The sequence below is a fragment of the Podarcis cretensis genome (assembly GCF_951804945.1).
Source record: "Podarcis cretensis genome assembly, chromosome: 7".
Lineage (NCBI taxonomy): Eukaryota > Metazoa > Chordata > Lepidosauria > Squamata > Lacertidae > Podarcis > Podarcis cretensis.
Window position 1 is genome coordinate 91,051,306 of NC_137176.1, and position 27,994 is coordinate 91,079,299.

General features: G+C 49.0%; 1 protein-coding gene across 3 annotated transcripts in view; it reads right to left on the bottom strand.

Moving 5' to 3' along the window:
* The window catches only part of ARHGAP39 (Rho GTPase activating protein 39), a 218,779-nt gene that overhangs the window by 190,274 nt on the left and 511 nt on the right, over positions 1 to 27,994 (bottom strand). For 2 of the 3 annotated variants that reach the window (XM_079984211.1, XM_079984209.1), the window contains exon 1: positions 25,265 to 25,293. The exons of the other annotated variant lie outside the window; for it this stretch is intronic. In XM_079984211.1, coding sequence (XP_079840337.1) covers positions 25,265 to 25,278 — 14 coding nt within the window. In that variant the 5' untranslated portion in view covers positions 25,279 to 25,293. Of the gene's footprint in view, positions 1 to 25,264; positions 25,294 to 27,994 lie in introns of those variants that run through there. 3 annotated transcript variants of the gene reach the window in all.

Here is a 27,994-nt window from a genome sequence, read left to right on the forward strand (position 1 = left end):
CCTACCAGTGCTGGCCCCATATACAGTACGTCAAACATACCCAGTGTAGTAAATGAAGAAAATGTGCTTCCATTGAAAGTGCAGATCAACCATGAAGGCCAACCTTGAAGAGCCAAGATGGATGGCAACACAAACATTGCAGACCCATCTAGAGCAAGGATGGGTTATGGACAGGAATTTTCAGCTTCTTGCCCTGCCAGAGTTTGAGGAGACTGTGAGATAATTCCCATCTGTACTCAGTGGATGAGGGCCAGTGGTCAGGGTTGATGGAAGCCGTAATCCAACAGTTGGAAAGTCACAGGTTCCCCACCCCTGCCCTATTAAACCAGCCTTTCCCTCACCATAGTCCCCCTGAGATGTTTGGACTACAACTCCCATCATTCCAAGCTGTAGTCCAAAACTCCTGGAGAGCACCGGGTGGGCAGAGGCTGGTGTAAACACTAAACCATTAGAGGTCAGGGCTGGCTAAATCCCACCACCATCATGAACACATACCCAAAACTGGTGTTAGAAGCTCAATATAGGCTAGGCACCAACACTGAAGGTCTAGTTGCCATTTGGGGGCAAGATGGCTCTGAAGTTGCCATTTGGGGGCAAGACAGCTTTCAAGTCTTATTTTTCAAATGATGGACCGACTGCGATTGATTATCAGTTAAACATCTGGCTGCTTCAGATGACAACCTTGTGCTGAGATAAAAGCTTTTGAGAACTTAAAGAAGAAGAAAACATAGAATAAGAGAACAAGAAGATTGGAAAACGTTTATTGAATATATGGGGGGGGGGACTGTGTACAGCTGAAAACGCTGGCAGCATTAAGATAAATTCAACAGTGTAAATAAGTTACCATGGAAGTAATAATGGAATATTGAATGGTATAGTTTCTGTAAAATACGCAGGGATTTGTGATGTGCAAAATGAACCATGGAAAGAGAAGAAGGGAAGTCATTGCTATTTTAAGGATGTAAAAAATGAGTATTTTAAATTGTAAAACAGAAAATTTAATAAAAATTATATACAAAAAAAAAGAGAACTTAAAGAACAGTCACTTGATTTAGGGACAGTCCACATATTTATTGGCCTATTCAGACCTTTTTTTCTTAGGGGTGACTGCTGCTGCTCAGGCAGCACAGAAAAAGCATTTTGGTTCCGGAAATTCACTCTGTGCAGATAAAATATAACGGACAGAATTCTACAGGATGGGCTATTAGAGTGTGCAAACAGTGCAGATCCAATGATGGCCAGGCATGGACTGCCAGATGGTGGAGATGTTGGGTACCTTCCTGGCGCCTGGGCACCTTCACTTGGTCGCGAGTAGTCAAAAGCCGGGAGCAAAATGCGCCTGGCAGTTTTTGAACACTGCCCAACACACTTTACAGGTGGGGCTCAAGGAGGAAACCAAGCCTGTCCAGTTTTGGAAGGCTCTATCCCCCTTTTAGGGACGCGGGTGGCGCTGTGGGTAAAACCTCAGCGCCTAGGACTTGCCGATCGCATGGTCGGCGGTTTGAATCCCCACGGCGGGGTGCGCTCCCGTCGTTCGGTCCCAGCGCCTGCCAACCTAGCAGTTCGAAAGCACCTCCGGGTGTAAGTAGATAAATAGGGACCGCTTACCAGCGGGAAGGTAAACGGCGTTCCGTGTGCTGCGCTGGCTCGCCAGATGCAGCTTGTCACGCTGGCCACGTGACTCGGAAGTGTCTGCAGACAGCGCTGGCCCCCGGCCTCTTAAGCGAGATGGGCACACAACCCTAGAGTCTGGCAAGACTGGCCCGTACAGGCAGGGGTACCTTTACCTTTACCTATCCCCCTTTTACTGAATTACAAGCTAACACGATTCTGGCACTCTTATTTGGTGTCCTCATGCAGAAAACTCCACCTTATTTGTGGATGGTCCTGCTCTGCTTCCCAAAACAATTGGTGTGTAAGAAAAACAGAGTTCAGCATTAGAGGAGCTGGTGATGGGGCCAAACCACCACTGCAAATATCAATGTTTCAGAATTAAAAATATGAAGAGCACCACCACCAGAAAATGTAGGCTTTCAATGCGCTGAACTAAAACGGTCCAAGTAGAATACCTGCAACTAGCAAAATTGACTGGAAAAATTAGAGGAGTGTCAAACCAGAAGATATTTAGGGAATGGAAAATATTTAAGGAATATTTAAAGATGTACTGTACGAACAATAAGATACTTGCAGAAATAGAATGATACTGGTAACCAAGAATTACATAAAATATAACAGTGGATTATATATGCATGCGTAAGACAAAATAATAGGAATCTGTGCAAAGAATACAGATAATATAAGTAGTATAATGAGAACTATTGGAAGTTACATATTTTAATTTGTCAAGTAAGTGTAATATATTGTATTTGTTTACGTTTGTTCCTTTATCTTTTCATATTTCATTGTTTCTATTCATTTGTATAGTTTTCTGCTATGTAACTCATGTATATTTGTCTATGTGAAAATTAATAAAGATTTTTCTAAATAAAATAAAATAAAATAGTCCAAGTAAAAATGAGTGACCAGAAAAGGGAGTACTCTAAGTGGCTTTTCGCTCAGGGTTCTGTCTCCCAAGGGGAACGAGACCGTTAGAGGAGAGCTGCACCAATGAGCTTGCTGTCAAGTCCCATCAGACTGTGCTGGAGGGGTGGGGAGGTCGGCTGTTTCACCAGTTCCCTGATCCAACAGGAGCTGCCAGTGCTGCAGGGCACAAGAAAGTCAGCCACTAACAGGGAAAGAGCATTTCATGAGCTGGAAGAGAAGGTCCTTGGGGCTGGCTGGATCGCACATTGCAACTTTCCAACAGTGGACTGCTGTAAGGCAGAGCTCAGGATGCACAGCATATCATGAGCACCAGGAAATCGGCAGCTGGTTTGGATACAAGAACATCTTGGGTGCTGAAAGCGGCAATACGGCAACTTGCTCCCAAGGAAGTCTCAAGCACACATGGCCGGGGTGACGAACAGGATCCAACAGCACATCGTAGCAAAATCACATTCGGATTCTACTACAGCCAGGCTATTGCAGGGAGAACAATTTCAGTCTCTGTACCCATCTCCAATGCATTTCAATTTCATCCTAATACCTCTCCTGACAGGAGGGAGGCGGGTGGTGCTGTGGTCCAAACCACAGAGCCTAGGACTTGCCGATCAGAAGGTTGGCAGTTCGAATCCCTGTGACGGGGTGAGCTCTCGCTGCTCAGTCCCAGCTCCTGCCAACCTCGCAGTTCAAAAGCACGTCAAAGTGCAAGTAGAGCAATAGGTACCACTCCAGCAGGAAGGTAAATGGTGTTTCCGTGCACTGCTCTGGTTTGCCAGAAGCGGCTTAGTCATGCTGGCCACATGACCCGGAAGCTGTACGCCAGCTCCCTCGGCCAATAAAGTGAGATGAGCGCCGCAACCCCAGAGTCGTTCGCAACTGGACCTGATCGTCAGGGGTCCGTTTACCTTTACCTCTCCTGATTAGATCCCATTTCATATACACTACAACCTTCAGCTTCTTCTGAAGAAGCGCTATTATCCAGCCAGCTCCTCATGTTAGGCGTACGGCATGCTGCATTCCAAAGGACTGGAGTGAAACACCATTAGAACAAAGAAATAGGGAAATGGTAAGGCTTAGGGGTGAAATGTTCAGCTAGTTTACAGGTTCAATCAACTACGATCAGCCTAAGAACATACATGTGCTCCATAGCGTAGATACGATCCTGAATCTCTCCTAGGATGAGACATACTTTTGACACAAGGGAGCATCTAAACCCAACCTTGATTTTCTTTCTTTCTCCAGAAACGTTGTCTTATTCATATGCAAATTCAGGCAGATTTAATCAAACCAGAAAACTGGGTAACTAAGGAACAAGTGAGAGACAGCACCATTCAAACAAGCAGCAATAGCACACATGGCATTTTGAAAAAAAAAGGTGTGAGGGAGGCATGTTCCTCTATTCCTGGTTGGTTGGATCAGGACACTGGTGGAAAGGAGGTTAATATACCTTGGTCAGACCCCATGGGTATGCAAACTAAGGCCCAATCACCTTCTAAATCTGGCCCGCGGGTGGTCCGGAAATCAGCGTATTTTTACATGAGTAGAATGTGTCCTTTTATTAAAAATGTATCTCTGCGTCATTTGTGGGGCCTGCCTGGTATTTCAACATGAGTAGAATTTGTGCTTTTATTTAAAATGCACCTCTGGGTTATTTGTGGGGCATAGGAATTTGTTCATTTCCCCCCAAAAAAATATAGTCCGGCCCCCCACAAGGCCTGAGGGACAGTGGACCGGCCCCCTGCTGAAAAAGTTTGCTGACCCCTGAACTAAGGCATGGGTAGGCAAACTAAGACCTGCGGGCCGAATCCGGCCCAATCGCCTTCTAAATCTGGCCCGTGGACAGTCCAGGAATCAGCATGTTTTTACATGAGCAGAATGTGTCCTTTTATTTAAAATGCATCTCTGGGTTATTTGTGGGACATAGGAATTCATTCATTTCCCCCCAAAAAATATAGTCCATGCCCCCACAAGGTCTGAGGGACAGTGGACCGGCCCCCTGCTGAAAAAGTTTGCTGACCCCTGAGCTAGAATGTGCACAGAGGAGGGTGACCAAGATGATCAAGGTTCTGGAAAACAAGTCTTGCGAGGAACGATGGAGGGAATTGGGAATGTTTAGCCTAGAGGAGAGAAGACTAAGATATGAGAGCAATTGTCCAACGCCTGATGGGCTCTCAAATGGCAGATGGATCAAGCTTAGCTTCCAGAGGGTAAGACCCAAACCAATGGATTCAAATGACAACAGAGGAGGTTCTGACTCAACATCAAGAAGAACTTTCTGACAGTAAGAGCTGTTTATGGCAGTGGAACGGACTCACAAAAGAAGTGGTGGACTCTCCTTCCTTGGTTTTCAAGCATCTGTCATGGCCGCTTTAGCTGAGATTCCTGCACTGCAAGGGGTTTGGACTAGATGACCCTCGGGTCCCTTCCAACCCTAACTCTTGACAACAATGATTTTACGGTTGGCAACACCACACTTAATAATAATAATAATAATAATAATAATAATAATTTTTATTTATACCCCACGCTCCCCAGCCAGGGCCAGGCTCAGGGCGGCTAACAAGCAATAATAAAAACAAGTTGAATGAATACAACTTAAAAACAAGATTAAAATACAACATTAAAATATTAAAATGCAGCCTCATCACAGGAGGAGAAAGGAAAAGAAAGAGGGGGAGGGAATCAAATTGGCTCCAAGCCAAAGGCCAGGCAGAACAACTCTGTCTTACAGGCCCTGCGGAAAGAAATCAGATCCCGCAGTGCCCTGCTCTCATGAGACAGCGTTCCACCAGGCCGGGGCCAGTGTTGAAAAGGCCCTGGCTCTGGTTGAGGCTAATGTGACTTCCTTAGGCCCCAGGACCTCTAGGGTGTTGCTATTTATGGACCTTAATAATAATAATAATAATAATAATAATAATAATAATAATAATTTATTATTTATACCCCGCCCATCTGGCTGGGCCTCCCCAGCTACTCTGGGCGGCTTCCATAGAAACCAAAAATACAGTAAAATATCACACGTTAAAAACTTCCCTGAACAGGGCTGCCTTAAGATGTCTTCTGAATGTCAGGTAGTTGTTTATCGCTTTGACATCTGCTGGAAGGGCATTCCACAGGGCGGGCGCCACCACCGAGAAGACCCTCTGCCTGGTTCCCTGTAGCTTTGCTTCTCGCAATGAGGGAACCGCCAGAAGGCCCTCGGCGCTGGACCTCAGCGTCTGGGCAGAATGATGGGGGTGGAGACGCTCCTTCAGGTATACAGGACCGAGGCCGTTTAGGGCTTTCAAGGTCAGCACCAACACTTTGAATTGTGCTCGGAAACGTACTGGGAGCCAATGTAGGTCTTTCAAGACCGGTGTTATATGGTCTCGGCGGCCGCTCCCAGTCACCAGTCTAGCTGCCGCATTCTGGATTAAGGTCCTTCGTGGGGCATAGCGGAAGAGGCGGTCCTGTAGGTAGAAATCCAAATGCCTCAGGTCCCTGTCCCCACATAATCACAGATATTGAACAAACCCAGCCCACCCTTTCTCCTTGCCCAGAACTTCCAGCCACTATAAACCAGCCCAAACTAGAAAGGCTTACAGGGTTTGGGGGGACACGGGCATCTAGTTTCTCTCCTCCTTTGGAGAACAATTCTTTTCCATTTGTCTTTGTTGAATTATTCTGCTATTTATAGTCCAGCTTTGCCAGTGTATTGCCATCATTTTGTCCCCCTAATCCTCGCCTCCAGAGTGTCTGCAATCCCTACCCCATAATGCAAGCAGGATGATGAGAGCACGCTCCGTTTCTCCGTCCAAGTCATTAAATAAAGCCTGCACTAACTTTTGTTTACACCAACATTAGAAAGGGAGATTAATTTAGCCCCACAAGATTATGCAAAGACACTGGGGATTATTATTTTTTTTAAAGTTGCTGTTGTGTTTCTGATGGAGAGCAGCTTGGCGTTATGACAATGCTGTCTCCGCTGCAAGGCCATATCGATCCTGCTCAAGTGTTGCGCTGTACAAAAAGAAACCCTCAGCGACTCTTGCTTTCTTGAGCATAATCGAGGCTTCCCTGCAAGCCACACAACGGAGAGGAAATTAAGGCTGATGGGTTGACTTCTCACTAATTCAGATTGGAGATAAGCCTCCAAAATGGCAGGTTTCATGGCAACCTTCCAACACAGTTTACTAAGCTCTGACACAGAAGCTGTACTCAAAAGCATGCATATTTAAAAAAAAAAAAAAGTTCAAAGTGGCACACTAAAAGTGTTGGTGCTGACCTTTAAAGCCCTAAACAGCCTCGGCCCAGTATACCTGAAGGAATGTCTCCACCCTCATCGTTCTGCCTGGACACTGAGGTCCAGCTCCGAGGGCCTTCTGGCGGTTCCCTCCCTGTGAGAAGTGAGGTTACAGGAAACCAGGCACAGGGCCTTCTCGGTAGTGGCGCCTGCCCTGTGGAACGCCCTCCCACCGGATGTCAAGGAAATAAACCACTATCTGACTTTTAGAAGACATCTGAAGGCAGCCCTGTTTAGGGAAGTTTTTAATGTTTGATGTTTTATTGGTGGTGGTGGTGGCGGTGATGATGTTGGGAGTCGCCCAGAGTGGCTGGGGAAACCAAGCCAAATGGGCGGGGTATAAATAAATAAATTATTATTATTATTATTATTATTATTATTATTATTAGTCCATAAAAGTAAATATTGATCATCTTAACAATCAAATGTTGGCCTATCTCATCAGGTGATTGTAGGCAACTCCCGCCCCCATCCACAATCCAACCCACCATGTGCAAAGATAAGGAACCTGTGGGCCTCCAAATTTTACTGGACTACAAGTCCCATCATCCCTGATGGGACCAGCCATGCTGGCTGGAGCTCAGAGCAGCTGGGAATCCAACCACACCTGAACCCCATCTCCTGCGAATTAGGAATAGTACTGTCTCTCTTAAGGGAGAGGGGACATGTAAATATTAATAGAGTTGGTGTGGTTCAGTGTTTGTGAGTGTTGGACCAGGATCTGGGTTCGAATCCCCACTCGGCCATGAAGCTCTAACCTACCTCACAGGGTTGTTGTGAGGATAAAAGGGAGAGGAGCAGAACTACATAGGCCTTGGAGGGAAAGTGGGGTATAAATGAAGCAAATGAACAGAGTTGCTAGGAAGCACTTGGAACACTAAAGCAATCTTTTTTAAATGGCAAAGCTTATTTTGATTAAGTACACAGAGACAACTTACAGCCCACACAAGTTTGCAGCTGAACATGAGAAAATGAGATGGCAAGCACCTACCTAGAAAACCAACTATTTTCACTTTCAGGATCCAAAACCAATCAGCCTGCTTGACAAAGCACCGCTCCAAAAATCCAAGGTGAAGTGAATATACTTAACCCAACTAGGGCACAAAATTTCCCCCATGTACCCTTTGGGGCTTATCTGGCCAGCCCTGTATTGATCTGTCTCCCTGGGGACACCAAGGCTTCTAGCTAAAGAACCATGTCCCCACCGATCTGCCATGCACTCACTGGGAGTGACATCAGAGAAGACCAGAAAGTGGCCTCAAGAGAGAGAGCGAGGCCAAGCGGACAGGGAGGTTAAGGTGCCGAAGAAAAGTTTGGAGGCACTCAAAGCACAAAGTCCATCGTGCTGATCTTAGGGGGATGGAGGCCAGCCAAGGCAATGCCTTGAGCAAGAACAGCCTCCCAACATCTAGGGATGAGCCCTGCTTCAACGCCTTCTTGAGAAAGGGAACTTCTGCAATGGATGTTATGGAACCATAGAATTGTAGAGTTGGAAGGTACCCCAAGTCATTGAGTCCAACCTCCTGCAATAGAGGAATCTCAACTAAAGCATCCATGACAGATGACCATCCAACCTCTGCTTAAAAATCTCCAAGGAAGGAGAGTCCACCACCTCCCATCCCATGGTCAAACAGCTCTTCCTGATGTTTCTCTGGAATCTCCTTTCTTGTAACTTGGATCCATTGGTTTGCACCCAACCCTCCAGAACAAGAGAAAACAAGCTTGCTCCCTCTTCCATGGGACAGCCCTTGAGATATCTGAAGAGACATCACCTTGCCGACAAAGGTCCGTATGGTTAAAGCCATGGTTTTCCCAGTAGTGATGTATGGAAGTGAGAGCTGGACCATCAAGAAGGCTGATCGTCAAAGAATTGATGCTTTTGAATTCTGGTGCTGGAGGAGACTCTTGAGAGTCCCATGGACTGCAAGAAGATCAAACCTCTCCATTCTTAAGGAAACCAGCCCTGAGTGCTCACTGGAAGGACAGATCCTGAAGCTGAGGCTCCAAGACTTTGGCCACCTCATGAGAAGAGAAGACTCCCTGGAAAAGACCCTGATGTTGGGAAAGATTGAGGGCACAAGGAGAAGGGGACGACAGAGGACGAGATGGTTGGACAGTGTTATTGAAGCAACCAACATGAATTTGACGAAACTGCGGGAGGCAATGGAAGACAGGAGTGCCTGACGTACTCTGGTCCAGGGGGTCACGAAGAGTCGGACACAACTAAACGACTAAACAACAACAACAATCATATCTCCTCCCACTCTCCTCTTTCCCAGGCTAAACATACCCAGCTCCTTCAACTGTTCCTCATCAGGCTTGGTTTCCAGACCCTTGATCACCTTGGTTGCCCTCCTCTGCACACCTTCCAGCTTGTCAACATCCTTCTTAAATTGTGGTGCCCAGAATTGGACACAGTATTCCAGGTGTGGTCTGACCAAGGCAGAACAGAGCGGTACTACTACTTCCCTTGATCTGGACACTAGACTTCTGTTAATGCAACCTAGAATAGCATTAGCTTCTTTTGCTGCTATATCACACTCCTGACTCATTTAGAGACAGCCCAAAGGTCCCTCAATCCAGTGCTGTCTCCAGCAGACCTCCTCTAGGTCCAGGAAGTGATGCAGTCCCACACATTCACAGCACAAAGCTCAAAGTATTCTGGTCAGCCAGCATGCTGCAATTGTGGGAACACTTTTGGAGCGGTATCGACTGTCCCAATAATATCGGGGTGGGTACTATAACACACACACACACACACACACACACACACACGCTCCTATCCCTGATGGCTGCAAAGATATAGTTTGAAGCATTGAGGCAATGCTTTCCAAAATCTCAGAAACGAGGTGGTGTGGCTGACTATGAATCCTATCAGCTAAGGAGAGTTCTTTGGTGTCCTTTCCCTGCGCTCGTTATGACTAGCAAGATGAATTATGCAAAGCAGCAAGCGTCGTAAAATGAAGTGGTCCCAAAATAAGGGAAATTATGCAAAATCTCCTCGTTTTGAATGATTTATACAGGCCACGGAATTTGGATTAGCTAGGCAGAGAACTTCGAATTCTAGTCCACTCTGACCACTTCTCTTCCTTCAGACAAAGAGGGTGGAATCAGCAGCTGTTTTCACATCTACCCTACAGCTGCATAGCAGCAGATAAGCAACTCGCCATTATTCTGAGGGCTCTGGATGGCTCCCGAACATCTGCCTGCTTCTTCCCCTTCCACAAATGGACAGAAAACACAACAGCTCATAATGACAAATCAATAAGGGAGAGCTTTGGGGGGGAAACAGCCATATTACAGGAACAGAAGAAAAATTTCCCCAGACGGAGGCTCATGAAACATTTAATGCTTCCAACATTACTCCTCCCGATGTTTTTTCGCTGTCGCCGCCCGCCAGGAACTTCGGGTGACAAAAGTCGGCACGGGGAGTCGTCCGCCAAGCCGTAATAGCTGCGAGCACCCCGCGGGACAGAGGCAGGGGGACGGTGTTTGCGCTCTCGAAATCACAGGACAAAATCCAGATAGAAACAAACATGCCAGGAATGCCAACAGAATCAAGATTTGCTGCTTGTCGGACTGCAGTTTCATTGCTGCTCGGGGCTGGTGAGGCAAAAAATTCAGAGAGCGATGGAGTAGCCATCGTGTTCTGCGCATCGCTCATGCAAGTCTCAGGTCCGATGGGTTAAAGCAGCAGCACAAAATTTACTGATAATGTAGCTACTACGATTCCTGCATCTCCCTATCAAGTGCTGTCTTCAAAATATTCATTGCATCCAATATAGAAAGGCCGCTTCCATACCATACATTTAAAGTACTAGTATACCACTTTAGAGGGGACGCAGGTGGCGCTGTGGGTTAAAGCCTCAGCGCCTAGGACTTGCCGATCGAAAGGTCGGCAGTTCGAATCCCTGCGGCGGGGTGCGCTCCCGCTGCTCGGTCCCAGCGCCTGCCAACCTAGCAGTTCGAAAGCACCTCCGGGTGCAAGTAGATAAATAGGGACCGCTTACCAGCGGGAAGGTAAACGGCGTTTCCGTGTGCGGCTCTGGCTCGCCAGAGCAGCGATGTCACACTGGCCACGTGACCCGGAAGTGTCTCCGGACAGCGCTGGCCCCCGGCCTCTTGAGTGAGATGGGCGCACAACCCCAGAGTCTGGCAAGACTGGCCCGTACGGGCAGGGGTACCTTTACCTTTATACCACTTTAACGGGATGCAGGTGGCGCTGTGGTCTAAACCACTTAGCCTAGGGCTTGCTGATCGGAAGGTCGGCAGTTCGAATCCCTGCGAAGGGGTGAGCTCCCATTGCTCGGTCCCTGCTCCTGCCAACTTAGCAGTTCGAAAGCACGTCAAAGTGCAAGTAGATAAATAGGTACCGCTCCGGGGGGAATGTAAACAGCATTTCCATGCGCTGCTCCATTTTCGCCACTAGCGACTTAGTCATGCTGGCCACATGACCCAGAAAAACTGTATGCGAACAAATGCCAGCTCCCTCGGCCTGTAAAGCGAGATGAGCGCCGCAACCCCAAAGTCATCCGCAACTGGACCTAATGGTCAGGGGTCATTCACCTTTTTATATCACTTTAAAGGGTCATGGCTCCCCCCCCCCCCGAGTTCTGGGAGCTGTGGTTTGTTAAGGGTGCTGAATGCTGTTAGGAGACCCCTGATCCCCCTCCCAGAGCTAGTGGTTTAACAGTCATTCCCTATAGAACAAATGGGTAATGCAAACATCTGTCCTTAAAATACCTGGACCTGCACTGAGTAATCCTTATCCTGCTTCTGTAGAAAGTAACACCCAATATTCACACACACACCCCAGGACTCTGTTCTTGCAAGGAAACAGAAAGCCTCTTAATCTCAGAGTCAGGGGTTCGAGCCCCACATTGGGCCCAAGATTCCTGCCTTTCTGGGGGTTGGACTAGATGACCCTTGGGTCCCTTTTCCAATTCTACAATGCTATGATTGACTGTATCGGGGTGTGGAATAGAGGCAAAAGCATAATAAGAAAATATATATTTCGTAAGATTTATTCACTGCTTAATTGTGATTCTTCGGTGCATTACAGGGGGTAGAAATCCTATGTTTACTGACACCAGTTTCACAAGATAACTAAAGGCGTTAATAGCAGGATCCTGGGATTTGGCGTTTGTTTTAACTTTACCATTATATTTTTGGAACACGCCCAGTATACCTGAAGGAGCATCTCCACCCCCATCGTTCTGCCCGGACACCGAGGTCCAGCTCCGAGGGCCTTCTGGCGGTTCCCTCGCTGCGAGAAGCCAAGTTACTGGGAAACAGGCACAGGGCCTTCTTGGTGGTGGCGCCCGTCCTGTGTAACGCCCTCCCATCAGATGTCAAAGAGAACAACTACCAGACTTTTAGAAGACATCTGAAGGTAACCCCGTTTAGGGAAGCTTTTAATGTTTAATAGATTATTGTATTTTAATATTTTGCTGGAAGCTGCCCAGAGTAGCTGGAGAAACCCAGCCAGATGGGTGGGGTATAAATAATAAATTATTGTTATTATTATTATTATTAAAAGAAAATATTTATGTGTCACTGACTGCATGGCTTCAGCAATGCTGCATGCATACGCGATGCTGCCAATGAGGCCTGCTTTCATTCCGAGAAGTTTTTGCCAGAGATTCACCCCCATTAAAAAACACTCCAATAAGCAAGAGGTGACAAACCGTGCCTTTCTGCCATCTGAGGTACAAGGATTAAAAACCAATTACCTTCAGCCGCTGGAGAAATGCATGCATTCCAGGGCAATCTTACACTTCTTAAAATATGTCACTGATGCCATTAGAACGCCCACACCGAGAGCATGCCTGAAAGCCCAGAGGGGCAGAAGGAGCTATGGTAGCATTTTTCTGCCTTCTTATTACAGAATGCAAAGCAGCCAGCACCCTGCAAAAGGCAAACATTTGTCGGTGAAAGAACTGCGGGACAGCAGGGTGGAATCAGCGCAGGGGGGAAACTTGGGCTGGCCCACGGGCAGGGTGGCACGAGCTCACCTGCAGTAAAGCCTCTCGTGTTATGGTGCCCACAAGGCCAAAACACCTGAGAGGAGCCCAGGTGGCTGCCGTCGGGCAAGCGAAGGGCTGCCTAAGTTCCCCAAGGGTTTTCCCATCTCCACAAAATATTTGGGGAAGGGTACTTAGGAAGAGTCTTGAGAGTCCCATGGACTGCAAGAAGATCCAACCTCTCCATTCTGAAGGAAATCAGCCCTGAGTGCTCACTTGAAGGACAGATCCTGAAGCTGAGGCTCCAAGACTTTGGCCACCTCATGAGAAGAGAAGACTCCCTGAAAAAGACCTTGATGTTGGGAAAGATGGAGGGCACAAGGAGAAGGGGATGACAGAGGACGAGATGGTGGGACAGTGTTCTCGAAGCGACCAGCATGAGTTTGACCAAACTGCGGGAGGCAGTGGAAGACAGGAGGGCCTGACATGCTCTGGTCCAGGGGGTCACACGACTAAACAACAACACAACAACACTTAGAAAGACAGGACACACAGCCTTATGCAGGGTCAGACCAGGTCGACAGCAGCTCTCCAGGATTTCAGGCAATGCATTCTATGTGGGGCTACCTTTGAAGGTGACCTGGAATCTACAACTAATCCACAATACAGCAGATAAACTGGTGACTGGGAGCAGCTGCCGAGACCACATAACACCAGTCCTTGGCCCAGTATACCTGAAGGAGTATCTCCACCCCCATCGTCCAGCCTGGACACTGAGGTCCAGCTCTAAGGGCCTTCTGGCAGTTCCCTCCCTGCGAGAAGTGAGGTTACAGGGAACCAGGCAGAGGGCCTTCTTGGTAGTGGCTCCCGCCCTGTGGAACGCCCTCCCATCAGATGTCAAAGAAATAAACAACTATCTGACATTTAGAAGTCATCTGAAGGCAGACCTGTTTAGGGAAGTTTTTAATGTGTGATACTTTATTGTGTTTTTAATATTTTGCTGGAAGCCGCCCAGAGTGGCTGGGGAAACCCAGCCAGATGGTGGTGGGGTATAAATAAATTATTATTATTATTATTATTATTATTATTATTATTATTATTACTACAGAGGCTCCGCTCCACTAGGGTCGCTGACAGAAACTGAGATATAAAACCTAGGAGCCAAAAGGCACCATAAACCTCACCACAATGGAATGCCCAGGCGCCCCATGGATCAGCTGATCGGCACAGCAATGCGGCACCAAAAGACACCCAACTTTGGGTGCTGTGCTGCCCCACAAACCAGCTGATGGGCACAGCAGCACCAGCCAGCCAGAGGGAGATGTTAGTTGCCAAACGTGGTGACCAGACATCTCCACTTCCACACCAAAGGCTGGTTGCCTGTCGCAAAATGTGCCTGGTTAGTTCCGAACACTGACCAGTGCCTGACTCGGACCCGGGAGGCCAGGGTTCGAATCTCCGCTCAGCCATAAAGCTCACTGTGCGACCTTGGGCCAGCCCCTGACTCTCAGCCGAACCAACCTCACAAGGTTGATTTGGGGATAAAATGTAATAAATAACAATGAATAGCACTGAGCCACAGCCTCTCCCCCAAGTTAAAGCAGCATTTGGAAGGGCAAGCTGCCCACATCCTTGGAACAAGGAACAATTGCTTCTGGGCAAGCAGCTTGTCGAACCCTTTGCAAACAGAAGTACAAGAGAGCTGCAAGCTGCAGGCTTATTGGCAGGGCATTAAGTTCGTATATACCAACAGAGCTAACTTAATTCACTTGTGGTTTCTAAGGGGGGTGGGAGAATCACAACCCGACAAATAGAGTATGGCTGGGTTCACAGGAGAACATCTTTTAATACAACGCATCCCATTCCTAAATATATTCTCATGTCTTACAGAAACACTAAAGTATATGGCCCTGTTTGCATGCATTTTGCCCATTCTACACAAACACGATTGCCGCAGCTTCCTGTTGCCAACACTATCCCACTGAAGTACTAGCAGATGACAAAGAAGCCCATGCAACAAGGGGGCAGAATTCCTCGCAAGTTAGCATGGTTTGGAGGAGGGGGCACAAGCCACTCCATCAATCCCCTAGGCCTAGAATAGACACATGGACCTCTCCTCCATATCCAAAGGTCTTATGCAGGAGGGACAGAATCCCCATCCATTCTTGGCCAGTCCCCAGTAGGCTTATATATATATATATTTGTAGGCAAGTGGGCTTTATTTTAAAAGGCTGCACTATCCAGATCTACGATCTCCACGCTGTAAACATAGGGTATTGTTAAATCTCTTCCATTTGCATTGTGTCTCTCCTCCGAGGTATTCACAAGCAGCATAATGCAGTACAGTGGACGCTTGGCTTGCAAACGTGATCCGTGCGGGATGCATGTTCGCAACCCGTGTCTGTGCACGCGCAGGTTGTGATTTGGCACTTCTGCACATGCACAAAGCATGATTTAGCGCTTCTGCGCATGCACGACCGCCGAAACCTGGAAATAACCCATTCCGGTACTTCCGGGTTTCGGCGGTCCGTAACCTGAAAAAACGCAACCTGAAGCGTCTGAAACCCGAGGTATGACTGTACCTTTTCATCCTCGCCAGCCACCATTTATCAATCAGTTTTCCCAAGACCGCTCTGCTAAGCTTCATGGTTAAGTGGGGATTCGAACTCAGCTCTCTCAAGTCCAGGTCCAAAGGTTATGCTATGTCGCCACACTAGATCTTGGTAAATAAGTGTTGAGTATGGGGCAAAAATGTATGGAAGTGAGAGCTGGACCATAAAGAAGGCTGATCGCCGAAGAATTGGTGCTTTTGAATACTGATGCTGGTGGAGACTCTTGAGAGTCCCATGGACTGCAAGAAGATCGAACCTCTCCATTCTGAAGGAAATCAGCCCTGAGTGCTCACTGGAAGGACAGATCCTGAAGCTGAGGCTCCAAGACTTTGGCCACCTCATGAGAAGAGAAGACTCCCTGGAAAAGACCCTGATGTTGGGAAAGATGGAGGGCACAAGGAGAAGGGGACGACAGAGGACGAGATGGTGGGACAGTGTTCTCGAAGCGACCAGCATGAGTTTGACCAAACTGCAGAAGACAGGAGTGCCTGGCGTGCTCTGGTCCAGGGGGTCACCAAGAGTCGGACACGACTAAATGACTAAACAACAACAATGGAGCGAAATGTTCATCAGGAAACATGAATGTTTGGGACTTAGAGAAGCGCCCTACGTCTGTGGCAGGGAGCCCGCCTGACAGAGGGAGGAGAACCTTTCTCTATCCATTGTCTCCAATATGTGGAATCTGGGATTTTCCTGGAAGAGCTCAGGTCAAGGGTGTGGGCCCTGGAAAGGCACGTCATTCCTTAGTAATATGGAGAAGGCCAGCAAACTGAGCCTGCTCTTGGTCGGAGTACTGAGTCCCCCATTGCGCTGCTCAAAAGCCACTTCATTCAGTTTGTTTTAAAGCCTCCCATTTCTCAGCTAAGCGGAATTGCTTTTCCTTTTCCTGCTCTCTGAAGAGCATGCACAAGCTTTTTACATGCCCTGGCCACCATTTGAACACAGCCCGAAGGACACCGGACCATAAATCAGGTGAACCGTCAGCAAAAGAACAGTCCCTTCAACAAGTTTCTCTGGAGCAGGTGAAGGGGAAAGACGTTATTAGCACAGCAGGTATGGCCATTATTTTAACAACAAAGAGGAAACAACAATCCACCAAATTTCCTCCCTCCCACCGCATCACCAAAATCACTTTTTGTTCTGTTGACAGTGAGACATGGCCAGGCTGGACATCCACAATTTCTGTGAAATGGGCACCAATTATAGAGAGCCAGTGTGGTGTAGTGGTTAAGAGCGATAGACTCATAATCTGGTGAACCGGGTTCGATTCCTCGCTCCTCCACCTGCAGCTGCTGGGTGACCTTGGGCCAGTCACACTTCTCTGAAGTCTCTCAGCCCCACTCACCTCACAGAGTGTTTGTTGTGGGGGAGGAAGGCAAAGGAGAATGTTAGCTGCTTTGAGACTCCTTAAAGGGAGTGAAAGGCGGGATATCAAATCCAAATCCAATTATATCTTAGAAGATAAATGATAATAGAACATAAATGTGTTATTTTTTCTTTCCATCCACACCTACTCAAAAACAAATTACAGATACCACTGGGCCTGGGTCCATGAAAAATATACATGTCTGAATCAAACCAGCGTCACCACGAAGTCACAGCAATTAGCTTTGCTATAACCCACTGCCACAATTAGAAGCTTCATTGCCCTAACAGGTTGGTACCACTCTAATCTTGTTTTATTTCTGCACTAATTCTGGAGGGCACCAGGTTGGCAAAAGCAGCTGTAGGGCATGGAAAGAAGGGCATGAGTTGAAGGCTTCACAGTAAAGGTGGGTTTTTAAGGTGGGATTTGGAGAAAGTAAGACAGGTTCATCACATATGGATGTCTTGAAAGCCAGTTACAACCAGAAGGGGTTTCTAGGTAGGAAGGATGCAGCCATCAGAAGAAGCAGGAAGATCCAAATCTTCATCATCATCATCATTATGACACTCGAAAGTGGAACAACTACAGGAAATCAGAAACACAGATTTTTTTGGCGTCCTCAGCAGACATGGGTGCCAAACTCTGAAACATATATTTGCACTAAGTTCTAGGAGAACCTGCTTTAAGGAACCAAAAGCAATTTGAGACCAAACTCTGCACCTAAAACCACATTCTTAACTTTTTTGGCACTCCCCTACAGCCTAATCTTTCCCACACACGATATATACGGCCGTCTCTCGTGATGACATTACGGCTTTTACATAACACGGGACGAAATTTTGCAAGCACCAAGAAACACGCAGGAGGCCTCAAAACAGAAGTAACGTGTGTCCAGTGCCTAGTGGCTGCATGGAAAGGTGACCGTACGTGGCTCGGGGTCAAGGAATTTGGACAACCTGCCAGAATTCCTCCTTCGTTCAGGCACCAAACCCCCAAGCCGCTCAGCTCGCAAGAGGACATGGAGCTGGGGCAGCAGGAGAAAATTCAGAGGCAGCCTAGTAACATCAGACACGACAGCAAGGAATCCCACCCACCCGCTAGTTATTACAGCTGAAGTGCACCCCCTCTGTACACACATGACCCCTCAAAACCCATAAAGTTCTGATGGAGAGGAACAGAAAAGCATATTTACACAGGCCGGCTACGAGTCCCTCCGCAGGGTCGGATCTATCACGTATTGATTTTCTGCCTGGTGTTTCTCTCGTACTGAAGCCTTTCTCAACTTCCATTGTGCCTAGAAATTATGACCAAAGTGGTAATCAAATGGATCAGAGCTTCAGAGGCTTTTACCCTGAACTGGCCATCTGGGTTTGGTAAGGAGGTGTAACATTTCATGGATCGGAGAAGGCGGGTTTCAGTCAGCAAAAGCTGCAATCCCCGGCCCACTTACATGGGAATAAGCCCCAACGAATTTAGTGGGGCTCGTTTCCGAGCAAACATGTGCAGGATTAGGCCCCAAGGTGCTGCAGACCAGGACTCCAATCAGTTGCAGGGAGAGCTGCATCAAATTCATAGGTGGCAAACTGAATGGTTCAGAGTGCCAGGAGGACTTAGACATTTGCACAGACGTCCTGAGATTCCCTGCTGTTGCTGCAGGGTTCCTGGTTTAGGCAGGGAAACTTTTGAGATCCCTTCCATCAAATGATCCTAAGTGCCAAGACCCCATTGGATTTTGAGGACCACAAAAACCTATGTCACTCTGCTGTAACAGGGAAAGATGTGCACATTCCTAGAGTCTCTTCATGTGAAGATTAAAAGAATGCACATAGAAATGGCGGTTTTCGTGCCCCGATCCCTCTTTGCATTCCCATTCCAGGTGACCAGCCAACCAGCTATTTTCTCCTCCCTAGATGAGATCTCAAGACCTAACAGAGGCTGTTCATGCAGTGGTAGGAGCAATACATGACATAGAACCCAGAAGGTTAATAATAATAATAGTAATAATAATAATAATAATTTATTATTTATACCCTGCCCCCATCTGGCTGGGTTTCCCCAGCCACTCTGGGCAGCTTCCAACAAAATACTAAAAATACAATAAAACATCAGACATTAAAAACTTCCCTAAACAGGGCTGCCTTCAGATGTCTTCTAAAAGTCAGATAGTTGTTTATTTCCTTGACATCTGATGGAAGAGCATTCCACAGGGCGGGTGCCACTACCGGGAAGGCCCTCTGCCTGGTTCCCCGTAACCTCACTTCTCGCAGGGAGGGAACTGCCAGAAGGTCCTCGGAGCTGGACCTCAGGGCTGAACGATGGGGGTGGAGACGCTCCTTCAGGTCTACTGAGCTGAGGCCGTTTAGGGCAGTGTTTCCCAACCTTGTGCCTCCAGCTGTTTTTGGACTACAATTCCCATCATCCCTTGCCACTGGTCTTGCTAGTCAGGGATGATGGGAGTTGTAGTTCAAAAACAGCTGGAGGCACAAGGTTGGGAAACACTGGTTTAGGGCTTTAAAGGTCAGCACCAACACTTTGAATTGTGCTTGGAAACGTACTGGGAGCCAATGTAGGTCTTTCAGGACTGGTGTTATATGGTCTCGGCGGCCACTCCCAGTCACTGGCTGTCAGCCATCCATGGGTACATTTGGCCCATGAGGAGCCCATGCCCAATCCTTATAATGCACTAAAAGGCTAATGTTGAGCCAGTTGGGTCTCATTCATCACCAGCATGATTAAAAATGGCTTCTAGGTATGGATTCTAGAAAGATACACATCTTTCGACCCTACCAAGAGTGCCGTAGGTCTTTATGTTCACGGTTAGCTTGCAGATGGAAGCATCTGCAAATCAGGAGTGTGCATCCCTTTACTCCCACCATTTCACAAATGATCAGCATGGATATATGGGGGTGGGCAGGTGGCGCTGTGGGTAAAAGCCTCAGCGCCTAGGGCTTGCCGATCGAAAGGTCGGCGGTTCGAATCCCTGCGGCGGGGTGCGCTCCCGCTGCTCGGTCCCAGCGCCTGCCAACCTAGCAGTTCGAAAGCACCTCCGGGTGCAAGTAGATAAATAGGGACCGCTTACCAGCGGGAAGGTAAACGGCGTTTCCGTGTGCGGCTCTGGCTCGCCAGAGCAGCGATGTCACGCTGGCCACGTGACCCGGAAGTGTCTCCGGACAGCGCTGGCCCCTGGCCTCTTAAGTGAGATGGGCGCACAACCCCAGAGTCTGTCAAGACTGGCCCGTACGGGCAGGGGTACCTTTACCTTTTAGATGGTCTCAAATAAGCTGTTAGCCAGTAACTTACCAGCCTAAAATAATCCGGGGTCTGGTAAATTATTTGCAGTGCTGCTGTTCCAGTTTTTCAAGAAGTATATATATATATTTTCTGGCTACTGTTTGCTCAGGACCGTTAGCAGCCATCGTGCATCGCAAAAGAAGTAGAGAGGGGGATTACGATCCCCAAAGGACTAACCTTTAATGGTCGTAAAGTATGGAAAAAATGAAAAGGCGGGAGACTCACACCTATAGTCCTGTCTAGCACATCCCAGCCCAGAGGTGGCTGCATTTGGGTTGCTGGCACGCTTACGAACCTAACCCGGCTACAGGCCCTGAAAGGGTTAGGCCCGTAGGAGGCAGCAGAGTAAAATCAATGCATCTATGATAATGGGTCTTTGGCTCAGGGGGTTAGTAGTGCTTTTAGCCAGTGACAGGGAGGCTAGATTTTCATACCCAGTGCCCACAGAAGTAATTTACATTCAGGAAGAGTTCAGTGCTAAATGGGTCGATGGAAGCACATCGAGGCAGGCAGAGAACTGTCAGCGCCTTAAAAATAGTGGAAAGGCGAGGAGATGAAGGCTAGAAGGAGGCAGGATACGCCTGACAACAGCAACAACAGCAACAACAACAACAACAAAATAGCAATGGGGAAATCAGAGTCACTGCGTCTTGTTTTCAGCTGTACCACCTGGTAAAGACTAAGGCTCAGCTCATGAACTTCCACTGAGCAGGGTCTTATTATTACTGGCCCCTTCCAGTCTACTTAAAGAAGAAGCAAACCTCAAGGTTTTACATTTCAAGCCTCTTGGATGGCAACAAATTTAAGCGGAGCGCTGCTATGAACTTAGCACAATGGGCACTGACTGCTTCGTAGTGATTCGGGCACAAATTGCTAACGGCACACCATCAGCCTCCCTCGGCCCTCATAATTAAAAATATAGCCAGCAACAGAGGAAGCTACGTGAACAGGAAAGGCTATTTGTCTGTGTAACTTAGAATTGTTTCTGCCAACTGGGAGCCCATTTCCAGAATTTCAGGCAGAAAGAGGTCTTCTTCATCACCTGCTGAGGGATCCCTTCACTAGAAATGGCAAATATTGAACCCGGGGATTCTGAAATGCGAATCACAGGCTGTTTCACAAAATTAAGGCAACCCAACCTCCAGCAGTGCTTTGTTTTCATGTTGTATGGAATCTAACCCCCCCCCAGCCCACTCAGCTTGGAGCAAGGGGCTGTCCCAGAACTTGCAAGGCATTTCAGAAGCCCAGTCCGTCAGGGGAAGGGGCGGCATGGTTCTGGTGACCGGGACTTCTCAGGTTAGTTACCCAGTGGGAAACAAAACCTGACGTCTTACTCAAGATTGGTAACCTTCCAAAGGATAAGAGATGAACTCTAGATTCCTGAACCTTGCCATTCTCCAATGTTAAAGCCAAAACTGCCCGTTTTTAATACTGGTAAACTAGCAACTAAGGAGTACGACAAGGCTGCATTTTGTCTCCCTGCTTATTTAACTTATATGCAGAATTCATCATGCGAAAGGCTGGGCTGGATGAATCCCTAGCCGGAATTAAGATTGCCGGAAGAAATATCAACAACCTCAGATATGCAGATGACACAACCTTGATGGCAGAAAGTGAGGAGGAATTAAAGAACCTTTTATTGAGGGTGAAAGAGGAGAGTGCAAAATATGGTCTGAAGCTCAACATCAAAAAAACGAAGATCATGGCTACTGGTCCCATCACCTCCTGGCAAATAGAAGGGGAAGAAATGGAGGCAGTGAGAGATTTTACTTTCTTGGGCTCCATGATCACTGCAGATGGTGACAGCAGCCACGAAATTAAAAGACGCCTGCTTCTTGGGAGAAGGGCAATGACAGGCCTAGACAGCATCTTGAGAAGTAGAGACATCACCTTGCCAACAAAGGTCTGTATAGTAAAAGCTCTGGTTTTCCCAGTAGTGATGTATGGAAGTGAGAGCTGGACCATAAAGAAGGCTGATCGCCGAAGAATTGATGCTTTTGAATTATGGTGCTGGAGGAGACTCTTGAGAGTCCCATGGACTGCAAGAAGATCAAACCTCTCCATTCTGAAGGAAATCAGCCCTGAGTGCTCACTGGAAGGACAGATCGTGAAGCTGAGGCTCCAGTACTTTGGCCACCTCATGAGAAGAGAAGACTCCCTGGAGAAGACCCTGATGTTGGGAAAGATGGAGGGCACAAGGAGAAGGGGGCGACAGAGGACGAGATGGTTGGAAAGTGTTTTCGAGATTACCAGCATGAGTCTGACCAAGCTGCGGGGGGCAGTGGAGAACAGGAGTGCCTGGCGTTCTCTGGTCCATGGGGTCACGAAGAGTCGGACACGACTAAACGACTAAACAACAACAAAACTAGCAACTTATGCACATTTAACTTAGGGCTTGCCATACGTCCGAAAATTGTTGCAATGCCTGGGGAAATCCAGGTGTATGGTGACCCGTGTCAGAAGTGCAGATTTTTGATGAATTTCGTTAAAAATACCCTGAAGTTCAAAAACTTCATTTTTTTTGTTAGATTTTGCAAAAAGAAGAAGAAGCTCAGCAACTTTGCAAAAAAAAAAAAAGCCTCAACAACACTTGTGTCCAGATATACACTTTTTGAAATATGGCAGCCCTATTTAACTTGAGTGCATTCAGCTTTATGAGCTTGGCAAAGAAAAATATAAATAAATAAAAGGGGGTGGGTGTCTGGGCGGAGAGAAAGACTATGGAGATCCCACCGGCCATTGAACCCAATGTTTTTTGACTATACACAATTTTGGTTTCACTCCTCGTGCTGTCCCATAACATAACCCTGTGTAACTCAAGTGTCAACTTCAGAGGAGCCTCCAAACTATGGCTTGAAGGACTGATGAGGACAATATTCTACCTCCACCCCACATGTATATTTGCCGACTCGAACTAAGGCTGGTGCTAAACTACTAACTATGTTTAGTGCCAGCCCTCCAAGCCATAGTTTCTTCACATTCTGATTTGAAGGGGCAACCACACTAACCATACCTTGCCAGTTCAGGCATCATGGCCAACTATGGCTGGTCTTAAAACAGCAAACAGCGTCCTGGAGACACATGGGGGAAGGTTCATGGAAGTCCACAGTTTGATGTGGATTACCTAAACTATGGTTTGGAGGATCATCTGCCAAAGTGTTTGATGTTATCACCAAATTCACCCAATCCAACGGAATTAACTCAACCACACTTATAGGTAGAGTTCACACTTTGCATGCAAGATATTCCAGGGGAAACTGGCAATCCTAAAACCTTTGAAGCCTCAAGACCTTTCAGATCCCCAAGCAGGCCAAGAATCTAATTCCACAGAAGGCAGCTGTTTGTTAGGCAGTTCCTTAAGGCCTTGCTGTCTATTCTCGCTCAGGGTCCCTGCAGAAAAGCTATTGAACCTATAAGATCATCTACCTACTACGACATTCACTTGACCAGAAGCTAAGAAACCCTGGGTTCTTCTTGGTCAAGTGGTTCAAAAATTCCCTTCTCCATCACCACCTGGAAGCTGCAGTAGTGGTGGGCTCGTTCTGCTTCTCTTATCTCCAATAGCAAGACACTGTTTAGGAATTTCTCTTTTGCCACCTTCCAGTAATCTGTGAAGAAGACACCAAAACGTAACAGGAGATGCTAAAACCTAGCATCAGTGCTGCCACTCCAAAAAAGCACTTTCCCCAACAGAAATCTGTATTAGGTTAATACCTCTCATTGAACAGACCCTTCCCTTGGGTACCTAACAAAATTCTGGCCTTAAAATTCCAACACAATGTGCAGTAATGTGCATAACATACAGATACAGTTTAAAACCTTCTCTGAATGTCTTCAAACTCCTTGCATACTCCATCTTAAGACTTTTAGCAGAATCAGACAAGGATGGATAGCTTGAACACCCGCAGCACCCCTTCCTCCCCTTAAATAATTATTTTTAACGTTTGCCAGATGAAGAGTTCTGGGGAACTCAAAGAGGTCACACACTATTTTGCAATATTTTGGCTGGGCTGATGAAGGTACTGCCTTAATGTGGCCTTTGCAATGTTATTTATTTTTCTTCTGATGCCTGCTTTTAACTTTAGCTTCAAACCAGACTTTTCTAGGATTCAGGGAGAAGACTCTTACTCGGCCGCCTCCCATGCCTTAAGCAAGAGAACGATGCATTGTGGTCCCTACCCCTCTGTAGAAACTGAAATCAGCTCACTCTTGCTACTTTCATGCTGTGTTACGCAAAATGCAGGCGTGCTGGTTTATTCCACCAGACCCACACAATCGGCGCTTGACAGCTGAGATGCAAAAAACGAGGAAGGCAGCTCCCCTCCTTGCTGCGTCCGCACCAAACTCAGCTGTGACACTTTCATCAGCATCCAGCGCAACGACCCACATGTGGGGCACACCACCACACATGCAAAAGATCGAAGGCACCAATTTGGGGGCAGGACCGTCCACCTGGCAGGGTCCATCGCTGGTGGGGCGGACCAAACCACAGCCTCACACCGTCTCCTATTGGTCAGGGGACAAACACAGCCACACGCAGGACTCAGCCGAAGTCGCCTGCCGCCTGTCCACGCAGCCATAATTCTCACGCCCAGCTCCATTTGTAGAAAAGACCGCCAGCCAAGGTCACCATCCAAGGGTTAATGCAAATGGTATTGCACGCACAGCGGGGGGTGGGGGGAGGGAATTAATAATTTCCCCGCCTTGCAGTAGGTTAGCAAGCAGCTGGCAGCATCTAAAAGAGCAGCCCCCGGAAGCTATCCGACCGCATACCAGTCCTCCAGCTCTGGATGCTCTGAGCCAGCGCTGCTGCATCCCGGTTGCGCTCCACCCAAATGCCAATCTTCACCCCCCCAGCCCCCGGCCCCCAACCCCTCCCACTGCACCAGTGGGGGGCCCAGCAGAGCATCCCAATCATTCCACAACACCCAGCTGGGCACAGATGCACCCACAGCTGCAGCCGCCAGTTCCAAACCTGAGCCGGCATCTCTCCCCACACCCAATTCAAACGGGGGGGGGGGGGGGGAGCGGTCAGGAAGAGAACCATGCAGCATTTCCACCACCCACCCAGCTCCGCTTCACGGCTTGAGACGGCTCGGACCCCCCCCATCCGTCCGTCAGTATGCCTCGTGTTGATGTAAATAAGCACCCAAGCCATTTCCACCCACGAAGCCTCTCTCCCCCCCCCCACCAGTGAGCTCGGCCAAACCTGCAGTCCTCCATGCTTTTGCAACATGCTCGGTGCTGGAGGAGGCAATCGCCCACCAAACACGCCCCTTAGCCCCACTTGGCTCGCCTCCAACTTAAAGAGCCCATCCCTCCAATAAAAAAGAATAAAACCCTCCCCCCCCACAAGCCACAATCTGCACCAACGGCTTCCAGCTTGCCCCCCAATCCATGCTAATTGTACCCCTATGAGCGAGAGGCACAGACCCAGCTCCGGAAGACACAGGAGCAAAATAATATAAAATAAATGCGATTCAGGGTGGGAAGAGATTTCGATCTCGTGTGCATGCACACACACACACACACACACACACACACCAGCTCTGGATAAGGAAGGGGGAGGGCGGTGACCCTCCCCCCCCCAGCAGAGAGGAATGGGGCTGCCTTAAACCCAGAGGCACAGGGCAGGTTTGGGGCAACTGGCAAGGTGGCGGAAGCAAAATATCCACGACCAAAATTTCAGCAGGAGGGAAGGCAGAAAGCCACCTGATTGCAGAGGGAAGGGCATGGGCAGGTGCCATGCGGTGGGGGGGGCACCCAAGCCCCACCACAATCCACCACATGGGGGCAGAAAGCAGGACCCCCAAGAAACAGCTGTGAGGTCCTGTCCGGAATGGCATATTCCTCCCCCAGGAGTGGAAAAGCTCCAGGGCCGATGGATGGCACTGGTCTCTTCAACCAATCCCTGGGAAGAGGTTGCGGGGGGGGGGGTCCTGATCAGTTTGAAGGGGCAACTCAGGCTCCTTCCTCTGTAAGGTCCCATCCCTGCACAGCTATGGGGGGGGGGACTGGAGAAAATTGGGTGGGTGGGAGTCTCTAGAAAGAGCCACAGGATCAGGGGTGGGGAAGAAGCTTCAGGGCAGGGTCCTAAAAAGGGAGAAATGTGTCAAGGTGAAGGGGGGGGGTCCCAGGCTTACTGGGGAGGAGGAGGGGGAAGGGGGGGGTTGTCCCAGGCTGGAGAGGGAAAGGTCTCCCAGGAAGTAGAGGAAGGTGACACACAAGGCCTTCCAGGGGTGCCCCCCCACCCTCAGAAAAGAGGGTGATCTGCCCTAGCACAGTGTAAGGAGGGGAGAATTTGGGGTTGGGGGGTAACCCTCTGAGAGCACTGAATGTACCAAGGTGCCCTCCCTATAGCAGGTGGGGCATACTGCTACTGTGGGGGTGTTCACAAGGGGGGGGCGGTCCCTATGGAGACGAGCTCTCCAGCAAGGAAGGTGCATTGGGGAAAACGGGGGGGGGGGGTGCAGAATCTATGAAGGGGGTCTTCCTACATTGAGGAAAGGGGTATGAATGCCAACAGGATTGTTGCAGCGGGCGGGGGGGGGGGTCCATAGATGAAGGGGGGGAGCTGCAGAAAATATGGGGTAGCCCCAAATGGATGAAATGGGTCAGATTGAGCAAAAGGGGTCTGAGGGGGTGGGATTGAGGGGGTGGCGGGAGAGAGAAAGTGCCCCTTTCTCTGTATTTTCCAAAGGGAAGAATTAAGGGGGCTCTGCAAGGAGAGGGGTGGGGTTGATTCGACCAGATGGGGTATTTGGGGGGGGGGCGATGACGACTAAAGTATAAATGGAGCTGGCTTGGCCAAAGGAGGAAATAAAAATCAAGAGGATTCGGGAGGGATAAGAGGGGTTTTTTTTGGGGGGGGAAGAAACACTACTGATGCGAGAATCTCCACCTGGGGTGGAGGTGGCGGGGCGGATTTTGGGGAGGGGGCTTGGCGGGAGGTGGGGGGGGGCGCTGCAAAGCGGCTGATTTGGGTGGGGAGAAAACCCCCCCCCGCAAAAAAAAAAAAACCAGGAGGGCATATTTGGGATAGGGGGACCTGGAATTGGGGGGGGGGCTCCGATGCAGTAGTGGTGAGGGAAGGGTTTGGAGGGGGTTGGCTGTGGGGGCGGGTGTCCTCCTCACCCCCAGGGGGTTGGGGGGCTTTGGGGCTCCACCCCCCACAAGTTCGTGCTGTGGGGCAGGAGCGGGGGGGCGTGGATGGGGAGGGGGGTCTCTTCCTGCCTTCCCACCCCTGTGAGTTGCTGGGGGGGCAGCTGTGAGGGGGGGTCTCTCCTCTTCCTCCTCTCCCTTCCCCCCGCCAAGGATTTGGGGGTCGTGCATGGGGAGGGGGGGGTCTCTTCCTGCCTCCCCACCCCTGTGAGTTGCTGGGGGGCTGCTTTGAGGGGGGTCTCTCCTCTTCCTCCTCTCCAAGGATTTGGGGGTCGTGCATGGGGGTCTTTTCCTCCCCCCTAAGGATTTGGGGGTCGTGCGTGGGGGTCTTTTCCTCCCCCCCAAGGATTTGGGGGTCGTGCGTGGGGGTCTTTTCCTCCCCCCTCCCCCCCAAGGATTTGGGGGTCGTGCGTGGGGGTCTTTTCCTCCCCCCTAAGGATTTGGGGGTCGTGCATGGGGGTCTTTTCCTCCCCCCCAAGGATTTGGGGGTCGTGCATGGGGGTCTTTTCCTCCCCTCCAAGGATTTGGGGGTCGTGCGTGGGGGTCTTTTCCTCCCCCCTAAGGATTTGGGGGTCGTGCGTGGGGGTCTTTTCCTCCCCCCTCCCCCCTAAGGATTTGGGGGTCGTGCGTGGGGGTCTTTTCCTCCCCCCCCAAGGATTTGGGGGTCGTGCGTGGGGGTCTTTTCCTCCCCCCCCCAAGGATTTGGGGGTCGTGCATGGGGGTCTTTTCCTCCCCCCTAAGGATTTGGGGGTCGTGCGTGGGGGTCTTTTCCTCCCCC